The following is a 23,518-nucleotide window of genomic DNA, read 5'->3' as shown; positions in this document are numbered from 1 at the left end:
ACATCCTTTAACTAGAATATTTCAGAAAAAGTGACGACTGGTATAACCTCACACCTTCACAGTCCCATACTTTTTTGCTCCATCTTCTGACCAGAACAGTTGGTCCACTTGGCCCACTGGCAAAGACCCTGGGTGAAGGATAAGAATATATCTGTGTGGCCTCAGTGTGTGCTTTGTGTCAGTGGTGTGCATATGGTGTAGGTGCACATTCGTGACTGCACGTGTGTCTGTTCTAGGGGGGTTCAGAGGGGACAGATGGCCCATGCTCTGCCGTGTTCTGCCTGCCAAAGATTAGGCCAAAACATTTCATTCTGCTCAGAGCTGGGTGACAGGCTAAAATGAACACAACTGTGTCAGGCGTGTGATAGAAACCAGATAGGTACTGTTAACAAAACAATACTCATAGTTTGACAGTATGGGTCATAATATTGGTCTGTGGAGGTTTTTTGTAATGTAGAAATTATACTTTAAACTTTATTCTTTTATTTTTTGCCTTTTCTAAATAACTCCATACCCTCTATATACACATAAAATTCATGGCTGAAATACTTTTACTTGCTTTCCATGCTGTTGCTAATGTTACTAAATATTTTGGATGAATGTGTCTCTTTAATGTTAGCCTCATGAACAACTGGTGAATGTCCTTTTGTCTACAGCTATTGTTGTAGATAATGAAATGAGTCTGCTTTGTTGTATATTATGTTCTTAAGACCTTCAGTATCCTATTCATACAATTGATGCAAGACAAAAAGGTGGACAATAGGGTTAGCTTTTTGTGATAATCACTGCTTGCTAATGATGAAGTGGTTTAATTGTGTACCCATATGGCCTCTTATGGAGAGGTGAAAGTTGTTTTAATGAATAAAAAGCAAAAACACAATAGGACACCATGAATGAAAGGGTTCATTCATTCATGTGGTGAATACGTTTTCCATTGTGTGATATCCCCACCTTAAAATAACCCTTGATTATTAATTCCTCTGCTCATTGTTCATATTTTATATGATGACAAACAAATTATACTAACTAAACAAAATAAATAAATAAATTAAAAGGTAATCTCAATTTCTGTTATTTGATTCAACTCAACATGTAATAAATAATGAACAAATTAAAATAACAAACAAGGAAACAGTCAGATTCTGCATGTTCTTCATGTCTGATATGTTCCAGTCCCAGTAACACTCCATAGCTTAGCTTTAGACCCATTCTTTTTCATTTATTGGATAAAGCCATTTCAGTGCATCTGTGGGTTAGTCATTTGTGTTTCATGCCCCATTACATACAAGATTCATAAACCTGCTTATAAGAAAATGTCTTTTCAGAAAACTACCTACCCAGGGCCAACTACTGTGTACTAATGTCATTTACTAATGTCATTTTAAATGGTTAAGGGACTAGTCAGCAGTCCCATTAGTCCAAGGTTGACCTAATTTTATAGTATTCTCATGTGTGTGTGGGGGGGGTGTGTGTGTGTGTGTGTGTGTATATATATATATATATATATATATATATATATATATATATATATATATATATATATAGACAGAATAGATATGACTTGTCATGTGAGATAGTGTCCACCAGAGTCCAGTGTTTGCACATACAATGTTGTGAGCTGCTGTGAGTCATGGTAAAGCTTTAGAGGAGAGGCAGAGGAGGCGGGACTTCAGAAACAGGAAGGTTCTTATTGGCTGTTCATGTCATGATATTTACTGCTTTGAAATGCGATCATTATTCCATACACCCTTGTCTTCTTATTCTTCTCTTGGGTGACTTTTAGTGGGACAGCCATCGACCCCGACACGATGCACTGGTGTGTGGATTTCACCTGTACAGCTGACTAAAGGCAGTTGGAGGAAATCCAATTCGACTTTCAGGTTGTCCCCACATCAAGCGCTGTCAGCAGTATTATAGAGGGACAGGAAAGAGACAAGAGATCAGGCTAATATATGCAGAAGTAGTAAAACCAGGAGCCTACGGCAGCTTTGTTGTAAATGTGAAGATATCATTTTATTACTAGCTTTCATTCTTTTCATTAGTTTTTTGACTGTGGTGATACAGGCTATCCTTGATTAGGTTAATTGTTATATTTTGGAGTAAAATTGATAAGTTTATATAGTAATCATTGTGAATAGGTATAATTAGTTGTACCAATTTAGTGTTGAGTATGCTTTTTAGATTATGGAGGCCACCATAGTTTTAAATGAAATGATTCATAATTTTTTATTATTGTTATTATTTATTTATTTTTACAGTTTTATTACGGGCTATAAAGAATAATTCCAATTTAGGTTGTAGCTCCAAGTATTTCTTTTACTATTAGATGGTATCAGTTTGTGGGGATCTTTAAAAGAATTGTTCTTGGTAATGCCTTACAACTGTAGTTTTTATGGGACTCAATCTAACAAACGTTTCATGCTGAACTTCATCCCTAGTTCAAGTCCAAATCTAAACACTATACACCTGCATCACTGGATGATTAGAACTAGTCATTTGCATATGGCATTTAAATAAGAAAGTCCAGTGTCCTTTAAATACACAGCTGACCAGTTTTGCCCCCAGTTCATCTGCATTTTTCCTCTGTGTCCTAGCTACTCCTCTGTGTCCTAGCTACTTCCTGTCTTTCCTTAGGCCTCCCCTCTGGTTTTGTGTCCCCGGTGACAGAGAGAGCTGTGCCCTTGAGCAGTGTAGAAGAAGCAGTAAATATCCCTGTGTTGCATGGCTGTGTGTGTGTTCTTTTGTGTGATCCTCGCAAACGCTCTGGTGGCTACTTCGAGGAATTGTGACATTTTACAATGCCTCTGAGGTCTCTGAGCACACCTTTTTATGAATGTGACACTGGGAGAAGCAGGTGTACTATACTGAGATAACAGGAGATTACTTTTAAAGAGAAAACAATATTCAGATATTCATTATCAGAATTGTCCCCTTGTACTTGGAGTAGGGCTCTACAAAATCTTGATCTGATAACGCAACTTGAATGTAGTCGGTTGCAATTAGAAAAGGCTGCAGTTATTTGGAAAACATTATATCCTCAGACAACAAAATATAAAAAATATATGTGCAAAACCTGCTAACCCAGTAGTTTGACTCTACAAACATGTCCTGAAACAAGTGATTCTTGAAATACTTTATAAATCCATATTTGACTTTTTTTCTGGATGTGTTTAAATGTGCACTGTGATCTGCACACATGACTAGAGATGTATTTGAGGCAAAATCAGATAAAACACATAATGAATAAAAATGTCTTCTAAATGTTAACTTCCAAAAATGTTAGCTAGTATTCCACCTAGTCTCATTTAGTTCTGCAGTGAAAGTCAAAATCCATGCAGACGCTGGAGCCACTGGAGAGCACAACTGTGTCAATGAGATAATTTTCCTTAAGTAGGCTTGACTCTTTTCTTCCTTTGTTGTAACCTCACCCATCACCATGGTAACCGTTTCCATGCAGACCCCTGCCGTAGTGTGAAGGCGTCGACCAATCACACATGGGGCTCGTCTCTTCTGGTCCAGAGCATCTGTCACTCCTTCTGTGCGTGCTCTCTCTGAGTTTTTCTGCTACTACCGGCATCAACTCTTTGTTCTTTGGAAACTACAGGACATACCCATAGTGCATCATTTCCCATGATCCCTCTGGAGCCGTAGCTCTCAGATAAATCCTCATATCTGCATAATAGGTCTGATTTATGAATATTTGTGTGTGCAGAGGAGCAGCATGGAGGCTATAAATAATACTAACTGCTGGGATCCTTTATTGTGAAGATCCTATAGGAACAGTGCATAAAGCAGCAAGGCTCAGTTGCTTCATACGGTTTGTAGTATTTCCTTTGCAATATACTCAATTTTACAGATAGTATCTGTTTACCTGTTATATTTATGCCAGTTGAGATTATAGAATAATTATCCTATTCAGCAATTTTCAAGTATGACTGAAGATTTCAATATTTGAAGTAAACATGACCAAAACAATCTTTCGGTTGTATTGTATGGCTGAAAATACTTAATTTTTTTATTAATCAGTTGCAGTGGAAGTTTTTTTTTTTTTTTTTTTACTTTATTTGAACCACATAAGCCTGACTTCGCAATTAAGGATTGTAATATTACTGTTTTCACTTTATTCCTACTTTTTTTCTCTGCATGTTTCAGTCCAGATAAAAACAATAACAATCAATTTTCAATGTGTTGATTACTACACTTTGTTGTGCTATGTAGACACAACAAAATGTAGTGCTGACTGGTGCTGACTGGTAAACACTCGATCACCAGTAAGCACCAGACTCTATGTAAGAATATATTTACAGTCTATGGTCTGCACCTATGAGGACTACATTTGATTAACGCTCATAGTTGCAGAGTTTGTATTAAAGTTAAAGGTCAGTTAACCCTGTATATTTCTGTCCCTGATCAATAGCGTATGTATTTGTGCTAAACATTTATGTATGTTAAAGCCACACCACACTTTTTCTTATTTCTTGTAAAGAACCCAAGTCTGTGGACACTGGCACAGGTGTACCACTGTAAAATGGACAGTGCTCCTGGTTTTGTACACAGAATGCCTCTAATAGCATTTCTCCCTTGAGCCTGTACAAATTGTTCCTAACTCCAAGTGCACTTTATCAGAAGAGCTGTTTGATCCGGCTCATTCATGAATAGGATTAGTTGGGTGGTATGAAGGGGTGAGGGTCCCATGCTTTGGGGTGCTGCTGTGAAAACAGAGGGTGTCCCTAATACAACAGGGAGAAGCCCCTAATCCTGTGTCCAACTGTTCCCATTAATTGAAAGGGAAGCTCTGTAGTCCACGCTGCCTAAAATAGTACCTTATTTTGGCTGCACTGAGATTGCCCTGGCTGATTCTGCACCGGCAGGTATGGGCACATGCTTTCCGCCCCTCGCACCGGGCTTTGTTTAGGAAAAGGGCTGATAAGCAGAATGACAATAAAGCGGAGGCAACCAGAGAGAATGAGTGGGTGGGAGACAGAGAGAGGGTGGGCGTCGGCATGGACTAGTATGGGCTTCAGAAATCACTGTTGCACTTGTACCTAGCCCCCTTTGGTGTAAATGAAGTTAAGGAGGAAAAAGAAGGAGGGAGACGGAGAGACGCAGCCCGATGTGTCTTCTGTTATGGTGAGTGCGGCATCACTTTATTCTTATGGGGGTTTTGTGGGCCAGCCGCGACCAGCTTCTACCCAGAGCGGTGGGGATTTACTCCTCCTGTTGACACATAAAACAGCTCAAGCTCTGGGACAGGGAGGGAGAGAGCAGCGGAGCGGATTTGGCGTGTGTCCTCTCCACGGCGTGAAAGACAAGAGAGGCGATCTGCTTTTGTCTGAATTCCCCCACCACCATTTCCCTCCTTTTCTATCACCACCTTTTTCTTTTACCAACTCCTCCTAACCCTCAATCGATTCTACCGCGAAAGGAAGTGGTTGAATCCACCCGCCACCTAGGGCTAGCGGTTCTCACTTTGATTTTTTATTTTTTTATTTTTTTGCCATATGATCTGATGTTACCTTCAGCTGGAGTAGGATGGAGAGCTAAGAGGAGATAAGCTAACGGGCTGACTGAAGGATAATATGAATGGAGATCAGGTCGCACGTCTTACACTGGACAGACAGCGGGAGACAGTGCACTGAGGAGACATGGCAGTGGAAGAAGGAGCGGTGCAAGTGAGTATGGTTAACAGCAGCTGTCTCAGAGTTACATTTATCAGGGCCAGTATTGCTGAGTGTCGTTAAATGTCTGCTGTGGCATAATGTTTATGGTCATGCAGCTAGCTGGTCCTCTGCAGCAGCCAGGGTTTAAACCATGCGTGTTTATATTGTGTAATGGACTGTGTGATGCTGCAGGGTCAAACAGTCCACAGATGATTTCATTGCAAGTTATGTGGCTGGTATAATGTATGTTCTCAAAGAGTGTTATTCCCAACAAGATAGTTTGTCAGCCTTCAGCAGATTGATCCAGTTACTTTTTCATGTCAAGGGAATGAACGTTAATTATTGTTGTGAAAGTAGAACACAGTGTGGAATGTATCCAGACATGGAATTGTTACCTGAGCCACTTTATCTGGCTTTAAATGTTAAAGTAATATGGCACAAAGAAGTATTCAATCACTTTTGGTGAGAAAGAGGTTTACCTTCTCATGAGTAGATTGTGTATCTTAATATTAGGGATGTTTTTGGTAGCTATCAATAATATGTGCTCAAAGCTTACTATGATTCTTTAAAATGTCTCCTGTGGAATATGAGTATCAAATCAGTGCATAGAGGAGGCATACCTACTTAGAAATGTGCTTCTGTTAAAGCTGTTTGACAGTTTAACACAGCTGAATGCTATGGCTGGGTTAATGGTTCTTGCTTTGACCCCACAGAGAGCTACATGTTTTGTGTTTTCAAGGAATAAAGACAATACAGTTTGGTCTTCTGCACTCCCACTCAGACTGTTCCCCAATAAGACAGTCTAAGCACTGGCATCAACTATGTCTGTTTGTCTAGACACTGAATACAGCTTATTCCACAATTCATTAATGCCACAATTAATGCAGCACTGATGCAATAAACATCATTATTACCAATTTTTGTATCAACCTTTTGTCCTTGAGAGTACATATAGCTACATTGTGAACTGTGAAAAAAATAAACTCTTAACAGGCTCAAGCATATAGATTTTATCTTTTGAACATCTATTGGCAACATGTATGTGCCTGCCCACCGGCTCAGTTGTCATGACTTCCTCCTACCATCCAAAGACATGTACTGACCACAGTAATGCATCGTAGTTGCCAATGAATGCATCTGACAACAAACATGGGTCTGTTAATTTGTTGTGCAGCTAACTGACCATTCTCATCTCTTACTGAATAATTCATGATGCACCCTCCTGAGTAAACATATACTATTATTTGATGTATTGTAACAGTATATAATATGGTGTTCCATGTTGTTTTTGAAGATAGTGACTATAGCTAGTGGCATTTTAATTTTAATTATGCATACTGATACCAGCTACTTGCCTGAATATTAACCACAATCTAACTGCTATGGAGTTTTAATTGCAAATGATGCTATAATTCCTGGATTTAGCAGCTTGGCATGTCAGATTCCTTTCTCTGCAGCTTGTGTCCTCATCCTCCATCTCTATGTAGAACTAGATAAATACTACTTAACCTAGTCTTTAATGGCCCCATTTTCTTTGAACCTCTGATATGAGTGGGCATAATGATATTTCTCATACTGTAATCTCTTGCCATGTTCCATGTAATGCTGCCTTTCACACAGACCTGAAGAACTGCAGTTAGAGATGGCTATGGGATAGAGGGAGGGCTATGCTGGTCACTGCTTTCACTGCAGGCATTAAGGGATAAACTGGCAGCCATGATGGGTGACTTACTAAAGACTTAATCTAATCTGTTGGCACTTACACTTGGAAAGAAGTAATATTATTCACATGGCACAAGATATTTTAAAATGAGGATGAGGAGAACCTTAAGTCAACTGAATTTTTGTTTATGGTCTGATCGGAGTTTCTGTGTGATAGTTGGACTTGTGACTGGAAAGGGCAAGTATTTGGTGACAAAGAATAGAGCCAGGAGATGTGAGCCCTTGCTGGTATGCCACTCAAAACATGGGGCAGAGAGAGGGCACATGCCACTCATGTGAGACACTGCAGAAATGTGTGCACCCGGCAGGCACGCATGTTCACACAGAAGTTGTTTAGTAGACTTCATAGAGTGCACAGGAGGTGTTTAAACTGAAAGCGGTAGACAGTATTGACAGGATGTTGCTTTGATGGTGGAAACACAATAATATTTTTTAATCTGCCTCTTCAAAGAAGGTTTAAAGATAATTTTAAACCTGTACCAAGAAATTTCTATGGAAATAGATGCATAGATCAGATGAAAAGTTAATCCTGAGCTGCTGCATCTATGTGCACCACCACTATGGGAAAACCTGACATGCTTTTGGAGGTAGGGAATACAGGAGGCCTTCACAGACAAGAACAAAACAAGCAAACACTGTACTCCATCCAGTCCAGGGATCACATGCAGGACTAACAGGAATAACAGACCAGTAACCCATGAATCAGAAATAAACAATATAATCCTTTATTCGTCCAGGAGTCTCCATGGTAGAAAAGGTTTCATTCCTGTAGAGTGTGTGCCTTTGGTCATTCAGTTTTAGTCCACTAATACTATTAGTCAGACAGAGTTTCTATAAATTGACAAATTTTATTTGGATTATTAATATTTACATAGACCACAGCAGAATAGATGAGGCATGAAGTGAGTTAGCTGAGCTTTGGGAAGGACTTGTCAGCTTATTCAGCTTTTTTCCATGTAAATAAAAAAAACATGTATCACGTTTCAGATGCAAGTTGTTATTACATGAATTCCTGTGAGCTCCTGGTTTTGTCAGTTTGGGTTAGATCATGCAGATACATGATGAAGCCTTGCCCCCTTTTTGTTGATCGCTTGCTGCACAGGGCGTGTCTTTAGATAGATAGATAGATAGATAGATAGATAGATAGATAGATAGATAGATAGATAGATAGATAGATAGATAGATAGATAATAGATAGATAATAGATAGATAGATAAAAACTTTATTAATCTCCAAGGGAGAAATACAGGTGTCCGGCAGCACACCAAAAATGTCTTCTGTTGACTTCAGCCCTACAACCGTGAGATTTTGTATAGAAATGTATCAGTGTTCCAGATCTCTGCCAGACCCACAAATCAAATTGATGCCATGAATTGTGATAAATAGACATACTGCAGCAGACAGTGGTAATATGAGAAAGAAACCGAGACAGAGACAGACCTGGGGAAGGGACATTTTAAATTATGGCTTTAAATAACAAATAAAATCAGCTGTATCAATATAATGTAGAACTTGTAATGTAATTTCATGGTGAAAAAGTGCTGTTGTTGCAACCTGCTTGTAAAAATATAACAACTGTTACTTATAGTCCCACACAGTCTATGCAAGTTGTACCAATGAAAAGCCACTTCACCTGTCAACTTAATTGTTATTTAAAAACAGCTCTAGTTCATCATCTCCACTTTATTTGGTGCCATCAATTCCCTCAACAGCACTTAGTTTCATGCAAGCTTCTAAAGGTAGACTGGATCTTGTTCACTCTCACTTCAGGTCACAAAGCTCGAGTCTCTTTGTACGTCACAGTTATTTATGGAAAGCACGGCAGGAGCAAGGGCACTAGTGTATTGGGTAAGTGCTCTCACACATCTACAGTATGTGGATCTAAATTTAGTCAGCCTAAGCATTTGACAATTTGGGAGAATTTTGATCCTCTATTAGCAAGGCAGTGAATCACAGCTTCTTCTGTACTGAGTACCTCTGATGCTGACTTGAACAAAATTTTGTTGGCTGTCTGTCCGTTTATGTCAAAAACTGTTCTCAGACTTCTTACGTTCAAATCGCTTCCTGCTACTTCCTCTCATACCTCCTTACCATTGCCCCGCCTCCTTTACTCCCTCTCTCTACCTCACATGCACATCACATTTGTTATAGTGAAAAAAACATGCTTGCCTCATCATTTTATTTTGGTGTGCATAGCCTCTTTCTGTTGAGAAATAAAGGACAGCAAATCAGTGTAGGGGCTGCTGGCTGCTTGTAGCAATAGCTCTCACGTGCCAGGTTACTATAGAGGAGGAGAGATTATTTCAGCTCTGTGGGCTCTCACGCTGACCACCATGACTTTTGGATTACAAAATGATAACTCATGTGGAATTTTATGCAAGATCTGGAATATTTTTGCAATGGATTGATTATTCTTGTTGTTGGTTTGAGTGATTGTAAATTTTATGGATTAAGTCTTGTTTTGACTTAGATTAAGATGCTTTCTGAGAAACTATGACAGAGTTCTACCTGGTACATTAACAATTGAACATGAACATTTTGTGTCGTGTTATGGCACGTTTAATGTGACTTGTTTCGTTTCTCTCCAGTCTGACAGTAATGCCAGTTACCTGCGAGCTGCCCGGGCTGGAAACCTTGAAAAAGTCCTTGACTACCTCAAGACTGGGGTTGAGATCAACATTTGCAATCAGGTAAAAGATGAGATTTTTTGGGATTTGATGCAGTTGCTGTGTTTAAACACTAAATTGGGTGAATCCTTTTACTTTGTTGCTGCGACAGTGATCCTGACTGCATTGTGCTTTTTGTCAGAATGGTTTGAACGCTCTTCATCTGGCCTCCAAAGAGGGGCACGTGGAGGTTGTTGCCGAGCTGCTGAAGCTTGGTGCCACTGTGGATGCAGCCACAAAGGTAAAGCATGATCTGATGCAGTTCCTTCACACTCACAGAAATCTGCATAGTATTCTATATGAGCAAAGTGAATGTGATTTGTTTAGATTTATATTCATGTCTAAAAGCACTGCACAAGTTGGGTTAGGTTAAGCATATTGTTTTGTTAAGTGTGACGATCATATTTCAGAAACAACAATCGCTGGAATTTTAAAGCACAAAAGAAACGTGTTAAGTTTTTAAATTACTAGTTAGTCCTCTTGTGCAGCCTCTTTACCACAGGCTATATACACGATCCATGCATAAACAGGGGTATGATCCAAAATTCAAGAGGAAGGAGCAAATGTGCCCAATTAAAGGCTGTGTTTTGACCCTGAGGAGGTTCAGGGATTAGTAAGATATCTGGGGAGTTCTGTGCCTGTGCTCCCTTTCACTGTTTTTCATACAATTGAGTTAACCAGGAGAGAACCATTTTAGGCTGTTTATAACAACTCTTCACCACATGCTGCATTTTTGGTTGAATCAATTATTTATAGTTAATGTTTTGCATTAAGTGGGAGGTTTATTGCAGAGCCTTAAGTCAAATTGAGCCACTAATTTTATGTCTAAGAAGATAAATGCATAAAACATGATTTCTGTAACATCATGTGATGTGGCCTTTCCTCTTTGCTGAAATTAGTATTATATGTTTTAAATGCTAGTTTTTTAGTTTTATTTAAGAGAAGATCTACAGCTACATGGGAAATGACACATACTTGGCCACACCAGAAGAGGATGACTGAACCTGCTAACAGCCACCCACAACAATGACTTTAGGGAGAGCATATACTTAGCCATGAGTGCCTAGCAGAATGCTCATGACAGGTGCATGGGATTTTAATTCACATGCCTTTGGTTGTTCCATGTAATCCAGAAAGGAAACACTGCTCTGCATATAGCATCGCTGGCTGGACAGGCGGAAGTTGTCAAAGAGCTTGTCACCAATGGAGCCAATGTCAATGCACAGTCTCAGGTAGGATATCTCTCTTAAAAACCATTATAAACCATTATAAGATCCAGGAAAAGCCTGTTTGTATGAGAAATACTACGATTTTTGTTTGAAAAGATCCTGTTGCTTAGTGTCTGGCATCAGTCCAACAGGCCTCTGGCTCTTAAATGAAACAGCTGCACTTTAACTCCATCAGATTATGATGCCAGAAATATTGCTTCCTTTGTTAGAATTTACACTGCTCCCAAAGATGATAAAGAAATATTGTAGCATGTGTTTTTGGACCATGTGATGCTTGTAGTTAAGCATTATATGACCAACACATTTTCATTGTCTGGTTTGTTTATTTTAGAATGGCTTCACCCCACTCTACATGGCCGCCCAGGAGAATCACCTGGAAGTTGTCCGGTTCCTTTTGGAAAATGGTGCCAGTCAGAGTATGGCCACTGAGGTAGAGTACATGCGATGTGTGTGTACATGTGTCACAACATCATGTGTCTTTGTACATTTGTGTGTCAGAATCATGTTAGTCCTTACAGCTCTTGTACTAATACCTTCATCTGCTCCTCTCTCTGTGTTGTGTGTGTTGTGTGTTTGTCTACATCCTAACCTGTCTCACATTCTGCACCTGGTCCCTCCCCCTTTCATCTCGCTGTGAGGTACTAGGCACAGCTCCATTGATTGCTAGTGTATGATGGTGGAGTGACCTTGAGTGGGTCACTGATGAGGTCTGCTCCTCTCCATGGCTCCTACTGCGGCTGCTGCTGCCATCACTGCTCTGATTTACGTTTCTCAGCCTGTGGAACGAATATACACACCATCAACAACACACATAAGCATGTGTGAAAAGGCAACATGTACACACCATCAACAACACACATAAGCATGTGTGAAAAGACAACATGTACACACCATCAACAACACACATAAGCATGTGTGAAAAGACAACATGTACACACCATCAACAACACACATAAGCATGTGTGAAAAGACAACATGTACACACCATCAACAACACACATAAGCATGTGTGAAAAGACAACATGTACACACCATCAACAACACACATAAGCATGTGTGAAAAGGCAAAATACACACACAGCCATAAAACTGCTTAAGGTGCAGCTTTTTAGGACATTTTTGTATGGTACACAGAGCACTCTCATATATTTAGATTGTCTGTAAATACACCTCATGTAAGCAGAAAAACACCTGCTGTTGTATCTAAACATGCATTGTGACTGACATGTAGTTAAGAACAAATGTAAATATGAAACAGCTTTATACCCATCTGCCACATGCGTGTTTTATTTAAGAGTAGACACAGATATATTACTGAAGAAATAGTATAATCTTGAATGCGGTATTGATTAGAACCCACGCTACTTTACTTACAAGCCTGTCCCAACAGGCTTGTAACAGATAAATCTGTCTTTCACACTTGTTGCTTGTGTCCCTCTTCTCAGGACGGCTTCACCCCTCTGGCGGTGGCCCTCCAGCAGGGCCATGACCAGGTGGTCTCCTTGCTTCTGGAGAACGATACAAAGGGCAAGGTGCGCCTGCCTGCCCTGCACATCGCCGCTCGCAAGGACGACACCAAGGCCGCGGCCCTGCTCCTGCAGAACGACCACAATGCAGATGTGGAATCCAAGGTGAGAGCCACTGCACTTTCATTTGTTACCTTTGAAATACTGTCTTTTTTACCATAGCTGACACTTACATTTTGTTGATTTATTCTGCTTCACTTGACTTTTACAGTTTTTTATTAATACTAATCTAATGATTGTTGATTCTTCTTTCTTTGATTTTTATTATTTGATGTGCTTTTTCTCCTATTTTAATTTTGTTTTTTCTTATTTTGCCCCACTATTATCCAACATGTTATTGAAGTTGTGTGTATACAAAGAAAAACACACACTAAAAAGAGACAAATGATTTACATTTATGTAAACGCATAATTCATCCACATGAGTTGCACTTAAGTCCTTCCACACTCCGCTCCCTCATCCCCTGTTTGGGAGGCATTAATATATATTTTTTTCCCCTCTAATTACCCATTTTCTGCTCCCCTCTTGGCTGACTGTAGATGATGGTGAATAGAGCAACAGAGGTATACCTCTACTCTGTACTTCACATAAACGTCTCATTACAGTTCATCAAAAATGACAAAATAGATTAGTGCTCTTTCTGTAGCCCCTTTCCCCACCTTTGTATTTTTCCTTAGTATTGTTTTATTCCCATTCATTGCTTCATTTATATATTAGACCATTCTTCCTAGATAAAGTCAGACTAGAGACGCATGTGTTCTTAGGGCTGGTACAGAGACTTGGGCATCAAGGTTTCCTTGATTGAATGGTTTCATGGTTTTCAAAATTGAAGTTGTCCTATTATGTATTATCTATTTGTTTATTTTAATGAATTTGTGTTGTGAACTTTGGACAAAAATGTGTAGGTTTTTGAAAACACGGTTTCCATGAAACTAATAACATGATAACCAGTGTGAGCATGGAATGTGGTTATCATTCTATAAAGAGCAATTGTTTGTCCATCATGTGCATGGCAACAATTTCCCATGAAGCAGTAGAAATCCCTGTCCTCTCTAAACAGACAGCTATCAACAGATTAGAAGAGTGAGTACCTGTTTATCAAATCATGAACCTTTACAACTCAAGCATTTTGCATGGGACCACACTGAAAAGCTGTGTACATGCTTCTAGGGCATCTGACATACACTTTTACAAACACTTGTATCATTTCTCAGGCTGCCATCTGAAATGTTCACGAAAGGGGCATGATGACAACTGCATGTCATGCAATTACATAAAAATAAATTCCAAGACCAAGATTTTATTGTCCATACATTTGGGATGAGTTCTTATTAGATCATTTAAACCTGTAGTAGCATGGAACCATTAACTGTCCTGATTTTAGGATTGATCAGCTATGAAATCCTTTGGAGTGAAAGTTTTTTCTCCTTTTGCTACATCAAACTCAATCAATAGGTGGTGCTCTAAGCCACTGGTTTTACAAACACATACATGTTAGATTAGAGAGACCCTGGCAGAGAAATAGAGTACCCTGTGTGTTCATATGGATACTCTCTGTCAGTACCATCTTGGTTGCTGTTGATTAAGTACAGCATTGGTACTATACAGCATGTGCCACACTGACATTACGTCACAGAAGGTTTTAGTGGAGCACACTACCTACTCTGGGCCCATGTGTGATGCTTTTACCTTGTATCTTTAGTGATAATCCTGTGTGACTCCATTGTAGAGTGTCTTATTGAATGTATTCACTTACTAGTTTGAATAAAGTCAGTGTCCAATGGAATTGAACCCAGGACATTTACATACAGTGTTTGTGTATGTAATGTGATCTGTCTGCTTGGTCTTCTCAGAGTGGCTTCACTCCTCTCCATATCGCAGCTCACTATGGGAACATCAATGTTGCTACACTTCTGCTGAATAGAGGGGCTGCTGTGGACTTCATGGCAAGAGTGAGTATTTTCTGCCATCTGCTGATAGGGAGGGGTAATGACATCCTTTTGGCAAGATGTAATTCGCCTTTATATTAGACATTTAAAACACGTTGGTGCAGACTACAAGGACCGTTACTTGACTAAGCAATAAGTAATATTCTTATAATTCCCAATTATTTGCTTCCATACTAAAAAGACTAAAAACTCAAACAGTAACATATTCATTAATGATGTACGTTTTATGTTAATTTTTTGTAAATTGTGGGGGATATAGTGTGTGGGTGACATCACACTAGCAGAATCAGCAGAGTCTGTAATTGTGTTGTGTTTGTGCTGGGCTTTGACACTGATTACAGGTTAGGCATTGCACTGGAACTGTTCACAGTTTACAGAATTACAAATGGGCATAGACTGCTCCCAACTTCTTCATAATGTAATATTTGTTCAGTTCTGATCTTTTGGTAAAATATATTTTCTGTGTGTAGAATGACATTACACCGCTGCATGTTGCATCAAAACGGGGCAATAGTAACATGGTGAAGTTGCTGCTGGACAGAGGGTCTAAAATTGATGCAAAAACCAAGGTTGGTCATTACACTTTTTTATTTGAAACATAAAAAGTTGTTTTTGTCCTGTAATTCCACTTTTCTGTTTTTAGGATGGGTTGACACCGCTTCACTGTGGGGCGCGAAGTGGTCATGCACAGGTGGTAGAAATACTACTGGACAGAGGAGCACCTTTTTTGTCCAAGACCAAGGTAGCTTCTGTAATCAGTTTTGTATCCATTGGAAGTGTGCTGTTAGCTATCATTTAGGAGTTTTTGAATTAAACAGTTCTACATTATTCTTAAGTAATTTGAGTACAGATTGTAGCATACATTTTTGCAGACCTATGGGACTGTTAAGTCGTAAAACTACTTCAGCGTTTGATACAACTCCTCCATCATTCACTATAATTACACTTTGGTACATTTTAATCTGCTTCAGAGATTTGAATAATGATGTTTTAAAATAAGTTATTGTGCAAAACAAGACAAGTGTATTCTGGTTTTTGTCTAGAGATTCTTTTTAGCCATAAATAAAATACTACTATAAACTAGGCTTAAAAATAACATGCTTAAACAATAAAAAATGGGTATACAAACTGATATTATGTAGCTCGAAACAGGCCCCCTGATATTTCTTTAACTCATCAAGAGGTTCAGAGAGTGTTCCTGTTTCTGCTGTTTGTGTTTATGGAACTGTTGGACCCATGATGTTACACTTAACAGTCCCATCGTTAGTCTTATTCTGTGGCTATAGTGTTGTGGCTTTGTGTCCATAACATGTGTGCGACCTCTCCAGAACTGCCCGTCTCCGCTGCATAGCCCTTCAGTTTGACCACGCAGGATGACCAGTGTAACCAAATAGACATTGTTGTAATGACCTCGTTATAACAATGCTTCTATAACCTCCACAACTTCCTTCACAGTCTTTTCTGTGCAGCCAATTGTCCCACTCTAACTCCTGTGTTTGTGTTTCTGTCCATCTGTCTATGTGTGCGTCTGGTGTGTCTCGGTCTCTCTCTGGTCTCGCTCTGTCCCTCTGTTTTTCTTCCTTTCTTTCTGCACATCTCTCTCCACAGAACGGCCTGTCGCCTCTCCACATGGCTACTCAGGGGGACCACCTCAACTGCGTCCAGCTCTTGTTGCAGCACAATGTTCCAGTGGACGATGTAACCAATGACTACCTGACGGCTCTCCACGTGGCTGCGCACTGCGGACACTACAAGGTGGCCAAGCTCCTCGTTGACAAGAAGGCCAACCCAAATGCCAAGGCTCTGGTAAGAACATTTGCATTATCTATGTGCAGGTTATTAGAAATTATTAGGTGGAACTTTTTTAACAGCACAGTAATAGAATAGAAACAGAATAGAAAATGTAATTTCCCCAACTGTTTTAATGTTAATTTTATGATGATTATTTGTGATTATTCATGTTTTGAATAACTGAATAATTTGTGTACAAATTGTGCTATACGAATAAACTTGTCTTGCCTTGCTTTGCCAACAAAGGATAAAGAGAGCTGCATTTTTCTAAGAAAATACAAACCATGTATTTTGGTAATCTACAGTCTGTATCAGGTTTTAAAAAAAAAGCACATTTCCACCATATTACCACATTATTACGTGGTAATAATGTAATGGTAATGTTGTTGTGTTGTAAATTTATATTAATGAATTTATAAAGTGAGATTTAGATCAGAGCTAAAACATCAGTTTTGTTTCTCATTCATATTTCTGTACAGAATGGATTTACACCACTACACATTGCCTGCAAGAAGAACAGAGTCAGAGTGATGGAGCTGCTGCTTAAACATGGAGCTTCAATACAAGCGGTCACAGAGGTACATGCAACACCTTTTTCCCATTATTATTATTATTATTATTATTATTATTATTATTATTATTATTATTATTATTATTATTATTATTATTATTATTATTATTGTTGTTGTTGTTATTATTATATGTTATTTTTTTCTTTATTTTGAGAAGTAATGTGTTAAATAATTCAAAAATCCCCAATATTGTGATTTTACTCTCTTAAAATGATGTAATATTATGTTAAACATATTTTGTATTCATTTAAATCTTTCATTCTCAGTCTGGTCTCACACCAATCCATGTGGCAGCCTTTATGGGCCATGAGAACATAGTCAATTCATTAACACACCACGGAGCATCCCCAAATACCACCAATGTGGTGAGTAAATTACAGTTTTTCAGTCTACACATTTAAACTTCTTTTGTGCAATATATTTGTGCAATTGACCTTAATCTAACTGTAACACATTTCATTTATATGAATGTAAGAAAGCAGTGCTATGAGCATTTTGTCTTCCAGAGAGGTGAGACGGCTCTCCACATGGCGGCGAGGGCAGGCCAAGCAGATGTAGTGCGGTACTTGCTCAAAAATGGCGCAAAAGTGGAGACCAAGTCCAAGGTTAGTTAGGCAGATATTAGCCATAATATTAAACAGAAGAAATACTTGATAACATGAAGCCATACAAACGTATTTCTGTTGTGTAGGACGACCAGACCGCGTTGCACATCTCTAGTCGGCTGGGGAAAGTGGAAATAGTCCAGCAGCTGCTGCAGTGCGGCGCCTCTGCCAATGCTGCCACCACCTCAGGCTACACCCCACTTCACCTGGCTGCCCGCGAAGGACATCAGGATGTGGCGGCCATGCTGCTGGAGAATGGAGCCTCACTCTCCTCCTCCACTAAGGTGCGTCTGTGAATGTGAATACACCTATTATTTGTGCATTCATTATGTCAACAATTAGATGGATATCTTTATTGCAGACAGACAATATATAAAAAATACAATTCCAGATTCTGACATGCTCGACTGTGTCTCCACCAGAGGGCACTAATATTTATTTGCAAGTATCGCTAGTTTTTTTAAGTGTACGCTTGTTTTTTATTGGTCCATAAAATAGCCTCAGTACTGAAAAATCTTTGCATTCTTTGTTTGCTAGTACAATTACGCTATTAACATGTTCAACTGTCAGTAGTGAAACCAAGCAAAGTGAAATATTAACTTATTTATATATTTCTTTGTTTTGTTTTCTTGTTGTATCTTTACCTTTTCAGAAAATACTTAGTACTTTAGGCCCTGGTTGAAGTGGATTCACATTTGTCTAATTGCACAGATGAAGGTCAAATAGAAAGATGGACTACATTCCTCCACATAACTCACATGGTGGTCGGTTGTGAATGGTGTGCTTTGTTGCTGGAGGCTGTCCTTGATGTTGACCTCGTTCAGTGGGACAAATTAGCAAAGTGTAAACCCCACTGTGCACGTTCCTCTCTTTCTCTCCTCATTCAGCATCTTTGGGGACACCACCTGCGTTCAAGGAAATTATGTCATTACGGTGGACAGGGAATAAGAATCTATTTATTAGCCAATTTGTCGATAAAAATATGTAGGACTATCTTGCCTAAATTACCTATATTAATTTGCATGAGTTTGAACTAGCTTACTGTAAAAATGAGGTCAAGTATTCAAGAGCGTGGAATCTGTGATAGTCCCACGTTCTCCTGGAAAAAATGACGCAATGTCTTAAAATATCTCATACGCAGGAAGGAAGCTGAGATGAACATGATCACGTTACAAAACAATCATTGTAGACCCAGAGGAATGAATGGACCTCAGCATATTTTTTGATGGGGTTGCAGCAAAAATGTTATTACAGCATTTTAGCAACTTACAGTGATGTGTTTTATTCAGATTTGCAGATGTATGCACAGATCTCATTCTCACTGAATTAATATTTTAAAGTTTCTGTTTTACAATTTCTGACCATTTGTATTCTGTTTACACAGAAAGGGTTCAGTCCCTTGCACGTAGCAGCAAAGTACGGAAAGATGGAGGTGGCCAGTCTGCTTCTGCAAAAAAGAGCTGCACCTGATGCTGCTGGAAAGGTGTGTTAAATACATATACTGTGTAGACATAGGTTTTCATTTTGTGATACTGTAATATTTAGGGAGATATGGCTCTGGAGGAGAAATATTGTACTAAAAGAATAATCTAAACCATTCATACTAGGTTTTTGTGTCCGGTTTTAGTAGGATATTACTTTAAAATTTAAGCTTACACTCTGTAATACCATGCACTAATAGGAATGCATTTGAATCTGTTTTGTCTACTCAATTACATATCTTAGCATGATTTTTTTTTTTTTTTTGTGTGTGAACCTAGTATGCATTGTTCGCCTCCATTCTCTCATTTTGGTGTTTTTACTTTTGTTACTAGTCTTTATGCATACCTTCTACATTTGCGTGCTTCGTCCAGTAGTATTCTAACCTAGTGCTGCATGCTCGTGTGTTTGTGTGTCCGTTTGGGTTGGTGTTTTAGAGCGGGCTAACTCCACTGCATGTGGCCGCTCACTACGATAATCAGAGAGTGGCACTGCTACTGCTGGACCAGGGAGCTTCCCCTCACGCTGCTGCCAAGGTATAAGCACTCAAACATAGTAGCCTAGTCCTAGTTCATTCCTGTTTAGTTCTATGTCATATTTAGTATTAGTATACTCAAACTTTTAATATGAGCAACTATGAACGCATATGCATGTTCTAGATTCATTTTATGTCTGTTGTCACAATTCACAGTCCTTACACATGTTTTATTCACATGTTTAGTATTTGTCAACTAGGCCTTGGAATTCACCCTATAGGAATGACGGACCTCCAGACTATGATCTTGTTTTTAACTGTACAGTGTCGACATATAGTGAACATCAAGGGAAGACATAGGATTTACCCCTCATTTATCTTTACTTGACACCTTCTTTGTATTTTATTTCTACCTCTGTCCCCTAATCCTCTCAGTCTTCTCAGTCTTATTTCTCAGTTGCTCTTTCCCTTGTCAGGACTCTTCCCCCTGCACTATTAGTCATTCCTTTCTTTTTCACTTTTACTGTCTATAAATTGTCTTCATTTGGCTGGGTGCTTAAGTTGGTATGCTTGAGCTAATTTAGACCGCTTTGGAATGATGTCTTTGTAACTTAACTGTTTGCAGTGATTTAAGATAAGATAGATAGTCTATTTCTTGTGTAACATAACATGTAATTACATGGTCATAGATATTCTGGTTTGGAGTCAAGAGGGTCACATGTTACATGTTAACACGTGTTAACATGTAATTACATGTTGTTATATGTTTTTACATGTTGTTACACTATATTTCAGAAGGTAGGTACATATTGTTAAGGGAAGTGTAAAATAAAGTGTTATCAAATCTTTAGTTATTCAAAATAGGGAAATTGGAATGTTGCAACCACAAGTAACGGCATGTATTTAACAAACTGGTTGAGTATTCGTACTTCAGTCTATTGTATAAAATTGCATTAATGATTAACACCAAGTACAAGGCATGTAACAATTTTGTACATATTGTAATATCGGAATATAACTCTTGTCTCAATTTAAAAAAGTAAATCAGATGAAACCAAACAGACAAAGAGTCTTGTATATCATTACATAACTCTCTAAAGATCTCCTCTGTCGTGTCTATACCAGAATGGCTACACCCCTCTGCATATAGCTGCCAAAAAGAACCAAATGGACATTGGGACCACACTGCTGGAGTATGGGGCGGACACAAACGCAGTGACGCGGCAGGGTATCAGTCCCATTCACCTGGCAGCTCAGGAAGGCAGTGTTGACCTCGTGTCACTACTGCTGGCCAAGAACACTAACGTCAATGTGTGCAATAAGGTGACATTCACTCAGACATAGCAACATGATTTGGTGTGTAATCATGGATTTATATATGTTCTCAACCTACTGATTTTCAGACAGTGTATTACTCAAACAAATGAAAGCTTTTTTTTTTCTCAGAACGGACTTACACCTCTTCATTTAGCAGCTCAGGAAGATAAAGTTAATGTTGCAGAAGTCCTTCTCAACCATGGGGCTGATATAAATACCCCCACAAAGGTAATACACACATAGAAACTTTGTATGTAACGTGGAAGACTTTAAGAGCACACACTTTTATAACAATGCACTTTGGTGTAGCTCAAGTCTCTTAATGATTACTTTCTTTATTGACCCCTTGTGGTTTAAATTGTCTGAAAACTCCCAGTCCAAATTTCTAGAGCATGCTTCTTGGTCGTTTTTTTTTTTTTTTTCCTTATTCCTCATGTTTTTATATTTGTTTCTCTCAGACTGGCTACACTCCTTTGCACGTGGCTTGTCACTATGGTAACTCAAAAATGGCAAACTTCCTGTTGCACCATCATGCAAGAATTAACGGCAAAACCAAGGTAGACAAATGAGTATGTATGTATATATGTGAGAATGAATGTATGAATGTATGAGTGAATGTATATGAGTTCTAGGTGACATTAAAACTTTGCCTATTTTGTTCTTTGAAGACTGGGTACACACCTCTCCACCAAGCCGCTCAACAGGGCCATACACATATCATCAACCTGCTGCTTCAGCATGGAGCTTCAGCCAATGAGCTTACCCTGGTCAGTGCACAAACACAATTACAGTGCACTGTCTCTCACCGCAGCTTCACACTCATGTGACTCTTTGTGTTTTGTTTGTGTCTGTGACCAGAACGGGAACACTGCCTTGTCCATCGCCCGCCGCCTCGGGTATATCTCTGTGGTGGATACTCTGCGACCTGTTACAGATGATAACTTGAATGCAGTGGTGAGTCTAATGTCATCAAAATAAACCAGACAAAATAAAAATATGTTACTAATCTGTTACCTAAAATAAAATAGTTGTTTATTGTAAATGATTGACCTTGACATGACCTGCATGTAAAAAAGGTGTTAGCCAAGGTATCAAAGGGTGAATTTGTGACTAGAATGCACCAGAAGACAGTGAATAAAGACAGAGTCAACAAAGAGGACAAAACACTGCATCAGCAGCAGCAAAGTCTATTACTCAATAATGCCCCTCTCTACTGTGATGTAGCTCAAAGATCAAGGTCATTCTCATACACCGTGGTACGACTGTTCTATTATTTATCCTACATAGACCTGCTGTTGTGTACTGCCTGTATTAAACATATGCCATTTCATTTACTGAACTAAATTCTATTTGTTGGTTTGATTTACTAAAATCTAACATAATATTCTTCTACCAGCAGGTTGCATCAGAAAAACATCAAATTAATGTCCCAGAGACGATGAATGAGTTCCTGGACATGTCTGATGATGAAGGTATGAAAACTCACAATGCATGTATGATTTAACCCTACACACATATCAATTTTCTTGTGTGTTTGTTTCTTTTTCTGATACTTACTTCTTAAAACATTTGTTCTCTAATCTTTATTTATATGTATTATTTTCACTCTAGCAAACTTGCTTTCTGTTTTGAGCTATGAGACCAAAACTGTACCAAAGAAAGCCAAGTGACACTGCCTTGTCTACTTATAAGCTCTTTGTTTTAAATGTATTCACAAAACAGTTCCTTGATGTCTGTATAGTAGTTACATAACATAATTAAGGTGTATACTGACCTCCATAATGCTGTAAAGCAAGCTTGTCAAGTAAAGTTTTAGACCAAAGTCAGTGTTTTGCCCTGCCCACTGGCTCTTGTTTTGAGCCACAGAGCCACACTTGTGTAAAATTGATGAGCTTGTTCATGAGCTGCTGCTCCAGCCGTGTGGAGTTTCTGTCAGCTGATACACTCACAGGTTACACACATGGACTGGCATGCAGATTCTGCCATAATGGATTTGTTGAGCTGTGCCAAAGCTGTTTAGTTGAACAAATATTCTCTCATTTTAGATCTAGTGCACATTTTAGATCTAGTGCACAATCATCATGTAGGAAATATAAATAGCAGTGACCATGGCCTTGTGCCTCCATATAAACTGTTTATACAATGTGCATAATTTATCAACGTTGGACTAAAACCAGGAACACTGCATACACACATCAACAGGCCAATGTCTCTGGGATGGCTTCGCTTACTCATGTAACATTTGGGCATGTTTTAATTCATCTCTGGGGTAATAGAGATTTGTGAGAATAACAGGAGGCAGAATGCTTGTTGCACTGCATGTTAAGAGTTTCCACAGCACTTCTTAATCCTATATAAGGGAGGCCTATCCTATTAGGCTGCTGCGTAAAATGAGTGTGACAGGTCATGGTGGTGTATTCCTGTGCACAGGAGGAGCTTGACCAATTAGCCCACACGCTCCTGCTTTCTATAGACTACTACTGCTCTAATTTATCCATGTTTAGTCTTGTGCTATAATCACATCACA

General features: G+C 38.9%; 1 protein-coding gene across 2 annotated transcripts in view; it reads left to right on the top strand.

The window, feature by feature from the left end:
• The window catches only part of ank3a (ankyrin 3a), an 87,879-nt gene that overhangs the window by 34,768 nt on the left and 29,593 nt on the right, over positions 1 to 23,518 (top strand). The window contains exons 1-22 of one of the 2 annotated variants that reach the window (XM_055227513.1): positions 5,574 to 5,672; positions 9,971 to 10,072; positions 10,191 to 10,289; positions 11,182 to 11,280; positions 11,609 to 11,707; positions 12,723 to 12,908; positions 14,657 to 14,755; positions 15,223 to 15,321; positions 15,396 to 15,494; positions 16,361 to 16,558; positions 17,023 to 17,121; positions 17,382 to 17,480; positions 17,622 to 17,720; positions 17,807 to 18,004; positions 19,105 to 19,203; positions 19,637 to 19,735; positions 20,800 to 20,997; positions 21,121 to 21,219; positions 21,450 to 21,548; positions 21,660 to 21,758; positions 21,850 to 21,945; positions 22,388 to 22,463. In XM_055227513.1, coding sequence (XP_055083488.1) covers positions 5,646 to 5,672; positions 9,971 to 10,072; positions 10,191 to 10,289; positions 11,182 to 11,280; positions 11,609 to 11,707; positions 12,723 to 12,908; positions 14,657 to 14,755; positions 15,223 to 15,321; positions 15,396 to 15,494; positions 16,361 to 16,558; positions 17,023 to 17,121; positions 17,382 to 17,480; positions 17,622 to 17,720; positions 17,807 to 18,004; positions 19,105 to 19,203; positions 19,637 to 19,735; positions 20,800 to 20,997; positions 21,121 to 21,219; positions 21,450 to 21,548; positions 21,660 to 21,758; positions 21,850 to 21,945; positions 22,388 to 22,463 — 2,467 coding nt within the window. In that variant the 5' untranslated portion in view covers positions 5,574 to 5,645. Of the gene's footprint in view, positions 1 to 5,573; positions 5,673 to 9,970; positions 10,073 to 10,190; positions 10,290 to 11,181; positions 11,281 to 11,608; positions 11,708 to 12,722; positions 12,909 to 14,656; positions 14,756 to 15,222; positions 15,322 to 15,395; positions 15,495 to 16,360; positions 16,559 to 17,022; positions 17,122 to 17,381; positions 17,481 to 17,621; positions 17,721 to 17,806; positions 18,005 to 19,104; positions 19,204 to 19,636; positions 19,736 to 20,799; positions 20,998 to 21,120; positions 21,220 to 21,449; positions 21,549 to 21,659; positions 21,759 to 21,849; positions 21,946 to 22,387; positions 22,464 to 23,518 lie in introns of those variants that run through there. The other variant, XM_055227514.1, reaches the window with a different exon arrangement.

This window comes from Periophthalmus magnuspinnatus, chromosome 15 (genome assembly GCF_009829125.3).
Source record: "Periophthalmus magnuspinnatus isolate fPerMag1 chromosome 15, fPerMag1.2.pri, whole genome shotgun sequence".
NCBI classification, from domain to species: domain Eukaryota; kingdom Metazoa; phylum Chordata; class Actinopteri; order Gobiiformes; family Gobiidae; genus Periophthalmus; species Periophthalmus magnuspinnatus.
This window is presented reverse-complemented; position numbering and strand designations above follow the sequence as displayed.